The sequence below is a fragment of the Cydia strobilella genome, chromosome 16 (assembly GCF_947568885.1).
Source record: "Cydia strobilella chromosome 16, ilCydStro3.1, whole genome shotgun sequence".
Classification (NCBI taxonomy): domain Eukaryota; kingdom Metazoa; phylum Arthropoda; class Insecta; order Lepidoptera; family Tortricidae; genus Cydia; species Cydia strobilella.
Genome location: NC_086056.1, coordinates 8,651,048 through 8,668,632, shown reverse-complemented (window position 1 = coordinate 8,668,632; position 17,585 = coordinate 8,651,048). Strand labels below are relative to the sequence as shown.

Below are 17,585 nucleotides of genomic sequence, written 5' to 3'. Positions count from 1 at the left end.
CTTATAATAAATTTAAAAGTGGAAAAATTACGCTCTTACGGTAGATGTCGCTAGGGTCCCCTAGACCCATATAGTGGGAAGATTTGCTGACTATGGATAAGGTCTTGGTGGCTCAGTTGGCAGAGCGCTGGAGTATCGATCCAGAGGCCGTGAGTTCAAGTCTCACCCAAGGCAGTAATTTTTCCACTTTTAAATTTATTCTAAGCTGAAACAATAGATAGTATAGGACAGTTTATTAGTTGTCTTTGTTTAGGCTAAGGACTGTATACTGTATCGTTTAATATAAATACAGATAAAACCTGGTCTAACTGTTGATATGTGTATTATTTTGTGTTACTATTTTTAAGCCATATCTGATATAAGAAGGTTTGTTTGTTTTTTTAGGGACTTTATGTTGCTTTCAATATCGTCTAGCAAATACATTTCGGACAAGCCTATCAAGCTTAATTTGAGACTATTTTCACTCTCCTTGGTACGATTTAAAGAAACAAAAGGTTAATATGCTGCCAAAACATTCTTCATGATTGCTCGATTGAATAGCTGTGGAATAAATTTGTTTTGGATTTTGGATTCCCTTCAATTTCTGATGCAAGCGAAATAAGGGCGAGGCGAGATAAAAAGAATCAGCTAAAAACCAAAGCCTAACGGACATTCATGGCGTTGAACCATCCAAAGTCGGAGTTATCGTTATCCCAGATGTTTCGCTTTACGAATCATGTGTAATTGTGGTTCGCATAGTACGTTTTTTTGTGTAATATCGTTTTGTTCGCACACCGTAAATTTTCTTGTAGTATTTGTCCGAAATCGTTAGTTAGGTACTCTGGACTACTCTGGAGAATTGAGTAATTTTTGTCTTAACCATATGCTTTACGTCGAGCTCCCAGGACGAAATGTCTACCTTATTAAAGAACTAAGCGGTTTACGGACGATAATTTTGCGTGATACGTGAACTACCTGAGCAAACCTTTTATTTTCCGACACCTACATTTTTTAAGTGTCATCGTATTGGTCATCACTTTTGTCATTTGTCTTATCGCCTGACTGCCCGCAAGACGTTCAAACGATTTTTGCCCTTAAGGTGGTTCACCGCGAATGTCCCCGATTGTTCATATACTTACCTAATTAAATCTCTATGACCCTTTAAAGAAAGGATAATCAGATCAGTAATTTTCAGCCATTTTCATGAAGCGACTTAAGCGATCACTTGGAAACGACAAAAATATTTTCGCAACCTTCGTAACTCCAGCTTTTGTAATCATGTAGGTATTGTTTTTTACTAAGGCTTTGCGAGTCCGAATGACCTTCCTATAGAGACTTCGCGACCCTTGTAACTTTATCTAAATAATCATTATCCTATGAAATAAAACTATGAAAACGGATTATATCGCGTATATTGAATTTATAATACATCCCGAGATCCCGACGTTTCGTGTCACCCGTTGACCACGAACGCTGTAAAGGGTTCGAAACGTCGGGATGTATTATAAATTCAATATACGCGATATAATCAGTTTTCATAGTTTTATTTCATGAGTAACTATCGCGGTACCCGAAGACAATATTATATCATTATCCTATTTAAGAACAATCTTGATCGCGCGATTTAGGAGTTATATACTACTCGGCGCCATCACGCATACAGTTGGGAACTAAAATAAAAACTAAACCTTTTTTTATTTAAAACTCAACTAAACGCTTTTGTTATCCTTTGGGCCTCCTCACTCTTTAATCCAGTAATCGAACCTGCTGATTTAAAAAATATAATTATATTTATGCTCTGACCTCATTAAGATCCTAAAAATAATACCCAAATTATAGCGCAACAAAGCATCGCGCAAAATTATCGCGCTAGGTCAAGTTATACTTTAAAATCGAACTCAGGCAAATGTTTTGTGATTAGGAGTTTGTAACTCAGTTTCTAACTAGGTGTTTCTATGGTCTATTGTTATTTGGATTACCTAGAAGACTGTTGTTACTTAGAACTAGAAGTGTGTTGTTTATGTTAGTTCCTTGTTTTGCAAGTTGCAGTGGCAACATAGGTAGTTCGATATGTGCATGTCGGTTTCAGAACATAATGAAACTGTAAATTAAGACTAGTTACAGCGAAAGTTTACGAGTAATTAAGAAGTTACTTATCTATTTTTATACTTGCGAATATAACTAACTGCATGAGATTTTGGTTTTATTACAAAGTTCTATGGCCAATACCTACGCCCACCATACGTCTCCATCATGATACATGGTCTTTATGGTTTGCTATCTTAAGTAGTACAGTAAAATGGGGTGAGTAGGAGCAAAACTGACATTCAAACCTCGATAACATTTTATTTTTATATATGCAAACTGAATGGTATATATAATAAGTGTTCCGGACGTTTGTATTTTAGTTTTTATTTTATTTTGGGTAGTTCCATTTTATAGCTTTGACAATGGGTTTTCATACAAAGGTGATTTTGGAAGATTGTTGGATCGTTTTTTTTATTATAAGTACTAGCTAACCCGGTGAACTTCGTTTCACCTAGGTACATTTATGCAATTTTTTTTGCATTTTAAATTGGAATACATTATTTTTGTAGCAGTAGCCTTAAAAACCCATCTCACCCCCCTTTCAATCCTTCTGTCCCCATTCATAACCCAACTCTCCCCGCGAACCCTATTCACCCCATTTTACGGTACTTACGCCACCAGAGGTTTTCAAATAAATTAAAAATTGTAAAAGAAAAATCAAACACTAAACTAGTTCATTTAAACGTGGGTGCCATCTACCCACGTTGAAATAGATAGATAGATAGAATCGTGATTAACCAAAGATCGTCCTGACGTAATGCGCTCCTGCCGCTATACTAGCCCAGGCTAAACGTACTGTGCAGGCACTTCAAACAAGTATTCGTAACCAGGCAGTTACAGAGTGTAGGTCAGAGGGACGCCCACCACCCAGGTAGCAGTGACGTTAGCGACGTCATAATGACGTAATTAAGACGTAATAAAGACGTAATTATGGCGTCATAATGACGTCGCTGATGTCATAATGACGTATAAATGCTGTTAGGGCACGGCACGGGTCTAGTCGCGCGATGTACCGGTCGTGAAGTATAGAACTTGGGCGCCGTTTCCTACCACTTGCTACTAGCGGGAAGCTTTGTCTGACGCTAAAGCATCTATGGCCGTTGCCATGGTCACACCGGCAAGATGGAGCGATAGGCCGTTGGAAGGAAGAGTACCTAAAAGTGATAAATATTAAAAAGGTGGATCGATGACCAATTGGAGGATGAGGGCGCGAACGACAGACCGGTCGGTATAGAGATATAACAACCGGGAAGGGGCGAGTGGAGAAATATAACTGTAGGGTACAAATAAAAACCGCCCAAGTGCGAGTCGGACTCGCGCACGAAGGGTTCCGTATCATTACGCAAAAAACGGTAAAAAAATCACGTTTGTCGTATGGGAGCCCCACATAAATATTTATTTTATTCTGTTTTTAGTATTTGTTGTTATAGCGGCAACAAAAATACATACATCATATGTGAAAATGTCAACTGTCTAGCTATCACGGTCCATGAGATACAGCCTCGTGACAGACGGACAGACGGACGGACGGACGGACGGACAGCGAAATCTTAGTAATAGGGTCCCGTTTTTACCCTTTGGGTACGGAACCCTAAAAATACATGTGAAATGTAACACCATCTTTTTGTAAATTTAATGTATTCCAACCTGTTTTTACAACAAAAAACCGAACAACTAAGGCATTTTTTTCTGCTATATAGTACTTTTATTACCCGCGCTAGATCAGTTGTTCTTGTACCTCGGCAGAGGGGAAATAGCGCGAAAGGCGCCTTCATTCCGTGTGTTGCTGGAAGATTATTATACAATATTTAAGATTGGCGTTTTCTATCAACGATTGATATCTTGGCTCAACCCCTAATATGATGGTTTTAAATGTCCTAACCTAAAGGTAAAGGTCCCAGTCCTCGATATGCCTTTTAAAAATGACGTGCTGGGATAGTGACGAGCACTTGGACTTCTAGTTTACCTACTACCTAATAAGACGTCACGTACCTACTTGGTAGTTTCGTCAAAGTTTGTTTTTCAAATGATTAAACATTACGTAAATAAACGATGGCTGGACGTGAGGCAGGTTTTATATGGATAGAAAAAACTTGCAAGGTCATGCTGACATTGTGATCTTACAATTAAAGCTTAGGGCAAAAGGTTAACTTATCAGATCTTACCTCATCATGAGTATACTCATAACGGTCAGGGTTAGCGAGCGGAATTATGACCCAGTCAATATCCTGGGTTAATTGGCTGTCTACGGCATCGACCACTAACTAGTTGATGATGAAGAGGGCCACTGGAGTAGTAACCCATTCCCTGGCATGGATCAGGGCGTCGATAATTAAAAAAAAAATACAAAAAAAATATATCTTTATTTCAGAACATTCAAGATTCCATACAATATTGTAATGATGACCGGTTTTCTCAGGTCCTCAAAGCGTGTGGTCGAGATCCTCACGTATTTTTATCTGTCGTCCTTCGTAACTGAGGGTTGGGTTGATTACGGTTACTAAATTGGGATACTGTGCTTTTAGCTCATCCACGTGCTCGCGCGTTGATCTAGAAACGAGTAAGTACCTACACAAGTAGCATTTAGCATAAACGCACAGATAAACGCAATAGTACATTGTGCAACACACTAAAAATCAACATAATTATATTACAAGTAAGAGTGGGAGATTTCTTAACTATGATTAAGATTCATTACAATGACAAACACGGGAATTACAGTACCCATCGAAACATTAAGGGTCGGTTGCACCAACTGTTTGTAATCGTTAAAGAGTTCGCTAAATTGTATTGTATGGAAAATTTCATAGTAAACCGCCGCGGCGCGCTGGGTGACGCTGATCAGTCTGCCAAGTGCGGATGGTGCAACTGGCACTAAGTCGGCCAATTATTTATTCGTTTTCGAATTTCTTTATTCGTCAGATTTGAATAAAATTTGGGGGATAGATAGAGTTCCCTATGTTGTACAAAATTAAGTGCAATTTCACCGTAGGTCCTGGTATAATCTAAGTAAAAAAATTTTTTAAGACACTGATATTTCGTACCTATTTATTCCTTCCAGAATGAAAAGCTCTTCAAACCTACTAAATTTTATTTAATTAACTAAACGAAAAAAAAAAACGATAAAAATAAAAGAACTGGCCCAAGTACCTAACGGTTTATAAAACCTTTCAAGATCTCTAAAGCAACAGCGGTTTAGTAGGATTCATACATTTCAGCACTTACTCGGCTAGATTATCAATCACTTTCTTATACGTGATCTGTCTTTCATAGTAGTAGTGCAGCCATTGTTGTTTTACTTCGGAGACAGTCGCACTAAAGCTTGAAGCTGGTCCGTTTCCAAGCGCACGGATGGTTTTGCAGAAAAGATAGAATATCCAACTTGGAGTCAAGTGACTCTATTTGCAGGACGGGCCCAGATATTTGGAACAGTTGGTGTCTGAAATCAAGTAGTCCATAGTTAATACAGTGAGAAGACTAAATATAGCAACATATTTTTAAATAAAATATTTCGTACCCTTCGTATTTTTCATGGCGTCCGTATGCCAAGGAAACAGATGACCGATCGCTCCATTCTACCCAAACTGACTACTGTCACACAAGGATTAGTAGTTTATTTTCAAGATATTTATTATGAGATTAAGTAACCCTATAATATTTATGATAACTTCTTTAACCAAAATAATTCCCATGTTAACAACATAACTGACATAATTAAGCCTTATTGTTATTGAACTTACTATGGAACTAGGTCGATCTGTGTAAAGTAAAATTGTCCTAAGAAAATATTTATTTATCTTCTATATATATATAAACGTAAAAGTCCTGACTGATTGACTCACTTAAATCAACGCCCAGCCCAAACCGTTGGACCTAGAGAGCTGATTTTTTTACAATAGGTAGCTTTTATGACGTTAGTATCCACTTAGAAGGGGTTTTTTAAAATTCATCCCCTAAGGTGGTGAAAAAGGGGTTGAAAGTTTGTATGGAGATCATACATCTTTTTGAGTGCGGGACTTGAAACTTCGTATAAAGGCATAATATTATTAAAATACAAGAAAAGTGATTTCAGCGTTTTTAAAAATTCATTCCCTAAATGGGTTAAAAAAGGGTTGAAAGTTTGAATCCATTACTAAATACTTTGAAACTTCCTAGAAAGCCGATTACAAAAATAAGTAATATTGACTTTTTGGAAATTCAACCCCTAAGGGGGTTAAAAAGGGGATGAAAGTTTGTCTTGGGGTACAAATTTTATAATATAAATGTTTATTAATTATAATAAGAAAACAAGAAAACTTATTTCAGCGTTTTTAAATATTCATCCCCTAAAAGGGTTAATCCACGCGTACGAAGTCGCGGGCAACAGCTAGTTTATATATATACATATATATATATATTTATATATATATATATATATATATATATATATATATATATATATATATATATATCATCGTCATCATCATCATGAAAGACTTCTTTTTACAATACAAAAGGAGGGTTACCTTGTAATGTTTTGACTTAATCTGAAGTCCATCGTTACGTTTAGTTGGCCCTTCCTATAACCTCGTCTCCTCAAAATGTGCCGTATCTAATTTTTCACAAGAAATGTTTAAACCATGGCCTACCTATATATATATATATATATTACACTAATTTTTATGCCGACAAACAAGTAAAACAAACATCAGTTTAGTAATAAGTTATTTATTGACCTATTTAAAGCACTCTGTGCATAGAAAGGGGTAGATATGCATAGATGTAGGTACCTAAAGTGCTTGTTACTAAATATTACTACTTACAGAATTAAGGATGACTGACGTTAGACCGGGCCGCTTCCGGCGCTTTGTTTTGTATGGAAAGCATCACGTGATCACCTGTCATGTCATAGAAAAGTAAGCGACGGAAGCTCCGGCCCGGACACGGCCCGGTCTAACGTGAGTCATCCTTTACACACGCTAAACATAGGCCCATTCAAAGATCTATCATCTGAATGTACCTTTATTTAAGACATCTTAATACATATTTCCAATACATATTTCTAAGGGTTTGTTTAAATCCAGAATGTCTCCACGCATAAATTAAAGGGTCTAATAGACAATTGCTAACTCCTAATAAATACAATGGTCCTAATGTTAACATTTCTAGGGGAACGCAGTCGTACCCGTTGGTCATAATATCACATTTAACATAAACAATTATTGATACATAATATGGAGCCCAAGTTCCAACAAAGCATGCTGTAACCAATAGCACAGTCTTGACAGCTTTCAACTTACTCGGATGCGAATCAACAGCTTTCGCTTTTCCGTAGTAACTAGAGATCGATTGAAATTTTTGTTTTAACTTATTTCCGACTCTCTTTTCTTCTACATTTTTCTTGCTTAGTGCATGCATTTCTATAGAGTTTCCAGCCTTTTCTGTTATAATTTCTTTAGATACTGTTATAGTGACCGTCGTTTTCGATATGTCGTCAACATTGCTGGAGCTGCTGTCTTCAGCTTCAATTGTTTCGAATGCTTTGTTGACAAACGCAATATTATAATTGTAGCTTTCTTTGATTTCTCTGATTCTGTCTACAGTTTTTACAGCACGATGTAGAATAAGAAAGTATAAAACGCAAACCATAATGATGACTGATAGTACAACGATAGAAAGTATGATCAGCAGGGCTCTCGGGAATAGTGCAACATACCAGCATCTATAGTTGGTGAAAGTCTGGCCTGTCCAACCCATAGCTGGTAAGCTTGCGACAAATATTCCTGTAAAATTTTGTTACATGTGTATGATAGTCTATACATGGACTTTATTTTAAATATCGTGTGTTAGACAAACAACAAAATAGTGCAATGAAGAAACTACCAGATCTTAGGTACAAAGTACCTAGTATTCGTAAAACTACGTTAACACCCAGGTATAATTAGTGAACACCCGTGAAATATAGTTTATTGTGTCGTGTAGGTAATCCCGATGATATAACTAGTATTCAGTCTACTTAGAGCCATGGTTGCCCTAGTGATAAAGAGAAGGTTTTGAGTTCGAATTCGTCTCGTATCAATGAGTTCCTTGAAACTTATATACCTACATAAGAAAAGACAAATTACGAAACATCACTTGTATTTTCCAGTTGCTCTTTGGTGAAGAAAAACATCGAGAGGTAACCAGATAAATCCCCAATAAGACTTATATTTCCCTTCCGGTTAGATGGCAGTTGCTTTTGTAAAAAACATAACTGCGCCGATTGTTAGGTTTTGGTACAAAAAACCGGGCCGCTGAGCATGACTTGAGTTGACACGCGCGACTCCATATGTTAAAACAAGTACGGAGTCGCTTGCAACAACGCAAGTTATGCTAAAGGGGTCGTCTCGGGCCTTGCAACCAACAAAGCGGTTGATAAGGAGGATACAATAAATCAAATATCAACGCTACGTAGCTTAGAGGAAAACAAAACGGGTTAACCACCGACGCATAAACTATATCTCTAAATAGGTAATCAACTCTACAGAGAGAACTCTCATTAAACAATATATTAAAATTAATACTCTGTAATATTATTCGTCATGGATATATAATATATGAGATTGACTGCCCTAATATGTCCTAACTATCGGCTTAACTCTAGCGGTCTACCGGCTCTTACCGCAGCTAGAAGCAGATAAGTAAGAAGTATTGGTACAATATTTCTTGAACATAGTTCGGACTGTCTTTTGGAAACCTTTATGCCACCATGCGTAAATAAGTGGATTTAATATGCTGTTTAAAAATGCTAAGGTAGGAATGCTACCTCCTAGCGCAATTCTATACTGCATACACCTAGGGTTTGTCAATTTGTCTTCACAGAGTACGAAACAAGTGACAGTAACGAAGAAGGGGAGCCAAGTGAATAGTAAACTGCCAGTAGTGAGCATTACTACTGTTATAGCTCTCCATTTGTTCGCTTCTTTTGGCTTCGGTGGGGGCTTTTCTTTACAAAACTTATTCAATATTGATTTATTTGCAAATCGTTTTGACTTTAAACTTGAGGATGTGATGCTTGCTATAGAATAGTTCGATTCAATAGTGAAAACGCTTAACTTGGAGTCTTCATATTGACTCCGAACGATTTCTTCGCTATTTTCTAAGTTATTATTATAAGAACTATCATCTGTGCCATTAAAACTATCATTATAAAGATCACCAATGCTTTTAGATTTTTCAGTTTTTCTTGCAAATGTCTTTTTCTTTGAGTTATCACATATAGCATTAAAAGACGCACACCGTCTTATTGATGCTTTTTGGGGTTTGGTCGGGAAAGTTTTATTGAAGTTAGTATTTCCTCGATATATTCTTAGTTTTGGTGTCTCATTTGTGTTTGAATTAAAATTAATTGATTTTTGAGCTGCTTTTATCTCCTTGACGTTCTTAAGAGCACGAATTAGTATTATAGAATAGAGTATAGTCACAAGTGTGATAGGTATTAAACTTAAGGAGGAGTTAAAAAGTATAAGTGCACCAGGGAAGAGTGCATGGTAGTAACATCTAGTGTATATGAGCTCGTTATTGACCCATCCGGTGACCGGCATGAATCCGAGGATTAGACCTGCAAAACGTTAGATACTCTGTGTTAAGTTAAGACACAACATTTACACAGCACAAATATGAAAAGCATTGATTACTTATAAATTATAATAGGACATAAGGTACAGTCGATGTACACTCAGTTACAAAAGTGCACGCCCACTTTATGAATGAATTCCATTTATAATGGGTCAATGCAATTGAGCAGCTCGTTGTACACACAGCTAAAAAAGTGTATACTTAGGTACCTACTTTATATTGAAATTCATTCAAAAAGTAGGTATGCAATTTTGCAGTTCGCTGTACCAACAATGAATACAATAACTTTAAGTAATTGACGGGTGCATTCAGTCCAAAAAATAAGTGATTTTAGTTTATATAAGCTTAAGCTTGGCTTTTTATTATTATTATTTTCTCGTAAAATACTTATTATTATTATTGGGGATATTGTGGACCTTGGAGTGCCACGTCGACCAAGCAGTGATCTATTGTGACGGCCCTTTAAAGTTCATTATCTACTAATGCCCGTTGAATACAGGAAATTCAAGATTCTTTGGGCCTTAATGCTCTGTACCTCATAGGGTTGCAATACGTGCCGCCCCAAGTAGGTAAAGTACTTCTTTTTGATATTAGTGTTCCACAGGAACAGAGAATGTGCATTGCAGTCTCCTCTGACTCCTGGCAGAACCTGCATGTCGCATCTTGATTCTTCTCAATTTGAAACATGTAAAATACTTTATAGGATAGGCAATATCTTTGCAAGTAAGGCCAGATACACTTGTAAGTTTTACTCACGTAAGTAGGGACAAAGCTAACATACATGTATTTTCTTACCAATCATCCAAATGATAACAATGGCAATTCTAACTCTTGTAGTGTTAAAGTATCTTTGGTAGTATAAGCCGTGTAGTATGTAGAAATAGCGGTCCACGGCTATCAGTCCCACGCTGAATATGGAGACAATCGCTGGGCACACGATCATACCTGGAGATGTAAATGACGTTGGTAAGTAAATTTTGCCAATACTAATATGTGGTGATGATGATTCTGTCCCTACTTATATATTTTGCGGCATAATATTTTATGCTCATGTAAAATATATAACCACCAACATACAAATCCACGCGTACGAAGTCGCGGGCAACAGCTAGTATATGCATATGTATTCAACTAGAAAATCGTCTTTATTGCCAACCAGTAAATTGACCTTTACCAGTTTCACCTTTGCATTTTTAAAGCGATTTAAACTAAAAGCATCGTCATATTATGCTAGCCTGGATCTTTGGTTAAAAAGGGTAGGTTGCACTGTGTACAGATGTGTAACCTACGCGAGAAATATCTATTCGAAACTACCATAGACTAGATAATATTTAATTACTTGCTCGGCTGGCCGACACTACATGAGGTTGAGTTTAGTTACTATAGTTGGTCAAGCAAATCTTGTCAGTAGAAAAAGGCGCGAAATTCAAATTTTCTATGGGACGATACCCCTTCGCACCTACATTTTTTAAATTTGCCGCCTTTTTCTACTGACAAGATTTGCTTGACCAACTTTAGTAACTAAATTCAACCTCATGTAGTGTCGGCCAGCCGAGCAAGTAATTAAATATTATCTAGTCTATGGTAGTTTCGAATAGATATTTCTCGCGTAGGTTACACAACTGTACACAGTGCAACCTACCCTTTTTAACCAAAGATCCAGGCTAGCATAATATGACCATCTAGGTTGGTATTTAAACAACCTATGCCATTGGGGCGCAAGCCGCGCAAGCGAATGCATACGAAAATCGACCTAGTTGTCTCGATCCAATTATGGATGCGATTGTACAACTGGCAATACAAAAGTGCTTTACTGATTATAAGTGTCTCAACTCAGTTGTTTGACTTACCAATTTGAAATATGCACAGTGGGTTGGAGGCCATGGAGTTGTCTATCACAGCCCCGAAGATGATGGCCGCGCCGATGATCGTGTCCGCCAGTGACACATTTCCTAGGAGGAGGTAGGTGCTCTTGGGCTGCTGGCCTGGAAACGTTTTAAGGTGTTTTTGAAGGTAAGCCACTTTCTATAAAGGAGGTCACTTTTAAGGAAAGTCGCTTTCTCGGAACATATCTGTTTCTTTCTAACGCGGATAAAGCCGCAGTTAAAAGCTAAAAAAAATGTTAAAACATAGTGACTTTTCTCAAAAATAACTATTCAAAAATAAATTAACAACCTAAAAAGTGATCTGTCTACCTAGAAAATTATGTCTTACAAAAGTATCATCGTCGGTCGTAACTTAAAAATAACGGGAAAGGGGAAAGGTTTCCTACATGCATGATAAAGCGAATAGTAGGTAATTAAATCAAGTTGCATCTGTACAATTATATACATACTTCTTAAACTATATCCTTAGCTAGCTTAGGCTAGCTTTCGTCTGTGATAAATGTGGTTTTCGATTATATATAATAAATTTAATTTAATTGTGTATGATTGACAGTGCAGTTAACTGACCAATTGCAGACCTGATTCTAACGACTTAGGGACGTGGGTTGGGTTGGTCACTTAACTGTGCTGTGCCTAGTGACTATAAGGTTACTAAACTATACAGTTGTATGCAAAAATGTAAGCATATATGTGCCATTTTACTGTTCAATAAATATTTTGTATTTGTATACAATACAACATAAATACCCTTTATTGCACACGCACACCACAATACAGAAAACAATATACATAGGTAGTAAAATCTTTAAAATACAAATTAATTAATATTAGTTAATTTAATTTTTTTTTCTTTTAACTTACTCGAAAATTACACCAAACTTAATACAGAAACCTAAACACTAAACAGGTGCTTTCATAAATGTGTGATTGTATGGCACTAATCACCCCCCACCCTTCCATCCAAACCGCACCAAAAATCTAGGTGGCTCCCCTTCCTAAAATGATCTGAGAGTTCTAATGACACTATGCTATAGGGTATCTCATCATCATCAAACGCCGTAATTCACATCGTTGTATGTATATTCTATTCAGTGAAGTTGTGTATACTTTTTATAACGAGGAATAATAGGGCTTTATTATTTTTTTATTTCTTGTGTGTATAAGAAAAAAATAGGCAACAAATTTATATTATTTATATGAAACCGTATAAATTAAATATCAGAAATCAATTTAGCATCCCTGAGTTATACGAAAATGATACCAATTTTTTTACAAATTTCGGGGGGGGGGGGGGGGGGGGGTACCAAAATTTTTCATCAAAAATTCGATAGGCTCCCCTTCCTAAATTCATCTGTGAGTCAAAAGGAGCAACTGTGCAAAAGGAAATTCCATCATCATCATTTGCCGTAAATCGAACTTTTTTAATGTGTGCACCGCGGACTAATTACACAGGTTTGTGACTAATGCTTGTGAAGACATGGTAAAAAAACCGGCCAAGTGCGAGTCGGGCTCGCGCACGAAGGGTTCCGTACCATTACAAAAAAAAAACGGCAAAAAAAATCACGTTTGTTGTATGGGAGCCCCACTTAAATATTTATTTTATTCTGTTTTTAGTATTTATTGTTAGGGTTCACCCATTAATTACGTCACACGAATTTCGAGATTTTTTGACTCCTCCCCCTCCTTGTCACACTTGGTCACATTTGGCAAACCCCTCCCCCCTGGTGTGACGTCAAATTTTTTCAATTAAATCGGCAAATAGAAATATTAGTAATTTTATAACCCAAAATCAATTAGGATAGAAAATTAAACGATTGAAAACGATTATCGTTCCAAAAACTTGTTATTGACCTGAACAGCGTATAAAATAATTTAAATAAGTTAAAGTGACGTCACAAAGTTTGTGACCCCTCCCCCTTGTCACATTTTCTTGACACCCTCCCCCCCTAAACGTGTGATGTAATTACAGTAGGTTGGTACATATGGTGCTACTTTACCGCACTAGTGCGGTAATTAGCACTTTACGTGCCTATGTCCAAAATTTAAAGGGCCACAAACACAACCGAAGGGAGAGTTTAAAATCGACACGAGTTCACCTCTCCTACACGTAAAGTGGGGATGACATTTTTTTCGCTTTAACCCTGTGGTGTGGGCGTGTCGTTGGATAGGTCTTTCAAAACGAATAAGTAGGGAGGACCATTTTTCAACTCATCTTCAAGGACCTAAAATTTGATAAATAAATTTTTTTGATAAAGTGAATATTTTCGGAAATAATCGCTCCAAACGAAAAAAAAAATCCCCCTAACTTTTGAACTTCCCTTTTGCTTGTTATGCACAGTAAGCTGCAGAGTTAAGTGACCCCCACCTGAATAGAAATTTGTTTGCAGGGGGGTCACTTGACTGCAGCTTGCTGTAATAGTACATTATGATACAATGTGCTAAGTTGGGCATTACACACGAGGCCATATTGTGCGCGCGAGCTGTAAGCGAGCGCGCAATAAGAAAGCCGATGTGTGTAATGACCAATGCACACGCGTTTCATACGACGTTTTTCAACACACGTTTGCGAGAAAAAAAAGAAACTTTCATATTAATCAAATTTTAATAGTTAAAACAGTTAGTATTGTGTGTTTCATCTGTCATACTCGTACTGCCGGCCGGCCCTTGCTCGCCCCACTCCGAACTGCAGTCCGACCAATTAAAGAAGGCTCCCTTTCCATGCATATTTTTAGCAATCAGTTAGCTTCTTAACTCAGTCGGATAATATAATGAAAAAGCACGAGTGGAATAATACACTGAAAGAGCACGCGTTCTAGGATTATGAGCCAAAAATCGGTGGAATAAAAACGTCGTTCGAGCAAGTGTGTTGAAAATGATATCGGACGGGTAACTACGGAGCGGAACCCTACACTCTTCTCCGGCCGTTCCATTCCACGGCCACTCTTCAATCTTGGCCGGTTTTTTTCCCAGTGACCACATACCAGAGTAGGTAATCATAGTTTAATTGAACCTTAAATAAATATACAAAGTTTAGCTGGATACCACTGATGTATTCTTTCCAATTACGTCACTTTCATACACATCTATGATTTATACAGCTAAGTATACATATACCTAAAGGATCCTGGTAAATGCGTCACTTCAAAAGAATTTCATTAAGTACAGTTGACCTAAACTATTAGTTCGATTAGCCTGAATGTGTGCTCATGATATAGTAAGCAAGAAAAGTAATATCTACACGTCACCTCGTTCGTACAGTTTATTTAACTAAAATATTAGAAACCGTTACCATGTCAAACTTGATCTTGGATCTAAAATTGTAAGTTGATATGAAATGTGTTGCTGGTTGACCTTGACTATTCTAAGTACTGAAACAGAAAGCATATTGAAGACGTACCTCGTCGTAGTATCAGGCCGCTGGATATAACAACAATTAAATTACTTAGAATTATCAATGTACCGACAACGTATGCCACAATTTTGTACGCTATCAACTGCTCCTTTTCCTTCGTCCTGTAGGCTTCGTACAAATCGAAGAGTGTCTCTTGCTGCACTACACTTTGGTTTGACACATTCGCTACACTAACGTTGAAGAAGTTAGCCACTTGCTTAATAAGAGTCTCATTAGTCACAAATTCCATAATAGGTGATGCTGTGTTGTTCTCCATAACTTGTATCTATGTAAACACTGTTGGCGCTTTACACTTATGAATCAGAATCACAAATACCGCTTCACAATTTATCTTTTTAAATTTTATAATGGCTCGCTGGACGCGCATGTCAATACCGGTAACTGGCTAACGAATGAGTGCATGCCAAATATTCCGCATCTTAAGAAACGAGGATAAAGCTTGCTGTTGGAGTTGTTTATTTTAATGAGATGATTTACATATTTGTGGATCCGTAGGCAGCGCAGGAGATTGTTATGATTTCTTCTGAGTTCGCATTACTTGACCATTAGCTACGAACAGCCATAGGAAAGGTCCTATGGCTGTTCGTAGCTAATGGTGACTCGTGCGTTTGAATAATATCGTCATTAGTATAATGATACGCGATTTCTTGAAATTATGGAAGGCCCTGTTCGCATCTTGGTAAAAACGACTTACGGGACCTTACAAAAAATGATTTTCTTTCTGATGGTAGTTTTTAGTTAGCGGTTTACCCACATAGGTACTAAAATAGTTGATGTTGCTTGTTATTTACCAATTACTGTAATGAGCGCGCTTTAGTGCCCTGCTTTGAATACAAATTTGATGCTATTGTGCAAATAAAATGTTGCCAAAGAATAGATATCTACTTAGGTAGGTACTTACTTCTACTTATTCGTTGTATAAAAATATAAATTAATGATGGAGAATTTGCAACAAAGGTTGGCCACCAAATAATAATATCAACTTGGCCTGAAATGAATCGATCTATATAGATTTATTTAATTTGATTATATTTGTGAGTAGGTTCTTACTGACACACCTACAAAGGTTGAGCTAAGCTTGCATCTTGCTGGAATGCAACGTTTTCAACGCAAAATTAAACTTAATAGGTAATATCATCACATGTATAGATGATTCTATACACTACATTTAGGTTTATAATATAAGTACTTATAACTATGTATAAAGCTGCATACAAAACATAACTAAATATGACTGTAGGAAGGTAAACTATATTATGTTCCGAATTGATATTAATCTTAATCAATTATTACCTACTCGTAAACAGCTTAGAAGTAGTAGGGTATTCCCTTGCTACTCTCTTAAATATTCATTTTAGGGTTCCGTAGTCAGCCAAGAACCCTTAGGCTTCGTTTCCACCAGAGATGTGAGAGGATTTGTAGCGAGGGACGTGTTGGTCATGTCATTAACCAATAGAAACACTTAATTTACCTATCTTCGCTCAGCGCAGCTCTAGTGGGTTTCCTAGTGGGTGGGCTTGGTTTGGCTTAGCGGAGCGAGGTTTTTGTGCATACAAGACAAGGGAAGGATGTGTGGGAGGAATGTTTCGAAAGGGAAGGATGTTGAATGTGTGTTGCGAGGTACGGACGAAAAACTATCACCGCACTTTGCTCGTCTTTTTGAAAAGAGCCCGCTAGACACCCTCGCTACTCATCCTTGCACCGTTCAGCTACCTCGCACATCTCTGGCGGAAACGCAGCCTTATAGTTTCGAGATATTCGTTGTCCTCCTGTCTGTCCGTCCGCGACATAGCTCCGTAATCGTTAGTGCTAGAAATTAACTGCAATTTGCAAGGATACATACACATACCTAAATCAGACACACCTACAGAGTGGTACCCTAAATAAAAACTAGAAAAAAACATACAGTACATATGTTGCTACTTTCTTGCACTAGTGTGTAAAAGAGCACATTTCGTGCATATGTCGAAAGTTTAAAGGGCCATATATACCTATGTACTGTAAAACGTTGTACGATACACGTGCGAATATAGGTAATTCGCCACTCGTTTCGAATTTCCTCTTTTCGGCACTTGTATCGTAAATAACTATTTATAGAGAACTTTCACGCCTTATTCATAATTGTGGTAAATTTTGGCCATCTTTGATTATTCATGTTAAACAATAGATATTGTACCTAGCTCAGACGGACAGACGGACAGCCGGACAGACGGCCAGACGGACAGTGGTCTTAGTAAAAAGTGCCAACTAATAAAATAAAAATGATTTTTTATTTTTTATTTTTTTTATACAAAATTAAACAGTTTGAAAAAATGCCACATTTAGACGTTAAAATACTTTTGTGTATATTGAAACGTATTGATTTTATAAAAATAAGCATAGAAGAATTTTGAGATCTGTTTTTCTGGACTTACATCTACAGTGGCGTCAACTGGTGAGCACAAAAACGGTAGCCCTCATTGCGTCCGCAATTCCTGATTTGATCGGTGACAATCACAATCGAATCAAGTGGGATCGGCAAGCCAATAGGGGGTATTACTGCAATGTTCTGCCGCCAGAGTGCAGCACTAGCACCTATCGTGAACCATGGAGTAGCTTATACAAACTGTGCCTTAAGCCCCCCA

General features: G+C 37.3%; 1 protein-coding gene across 1 annotated transcript; it reads right to left on the bottom strand.

The window, feature by feature from the left end:
- Positions 1 to 6,757: 6,757 nt before the first annotated feature.
- Positions 6,758 to 15,712, bottom strand: LOC134748449 (glucose-dependent insulinotropic receptor-like). Its single transcript, XM_063683243.1, has 4 exons — positions 14,947 to 15,712; positions 11,514 to 11,648; positions 10,459 to 10,608; positions 6,758 to 9,646 (listed from the first exon to the last, which is right to left on the bottom strand). The coding sequence occupies exons 1-4, from the start codon at positions 15,215 to 15,217 to the stop codon at positions 8,694 to 8,696; spliced, it is 1,509 nt and encodes a 502-aa protein (XP_063539313.1). The 5' UTR covers positions 15,218 to 15,712; the 3' UTR covers positions 6,758 to 8,693.
- Positions 15,713 to 17,585: the final 1,873 nt, after the last annotated feature.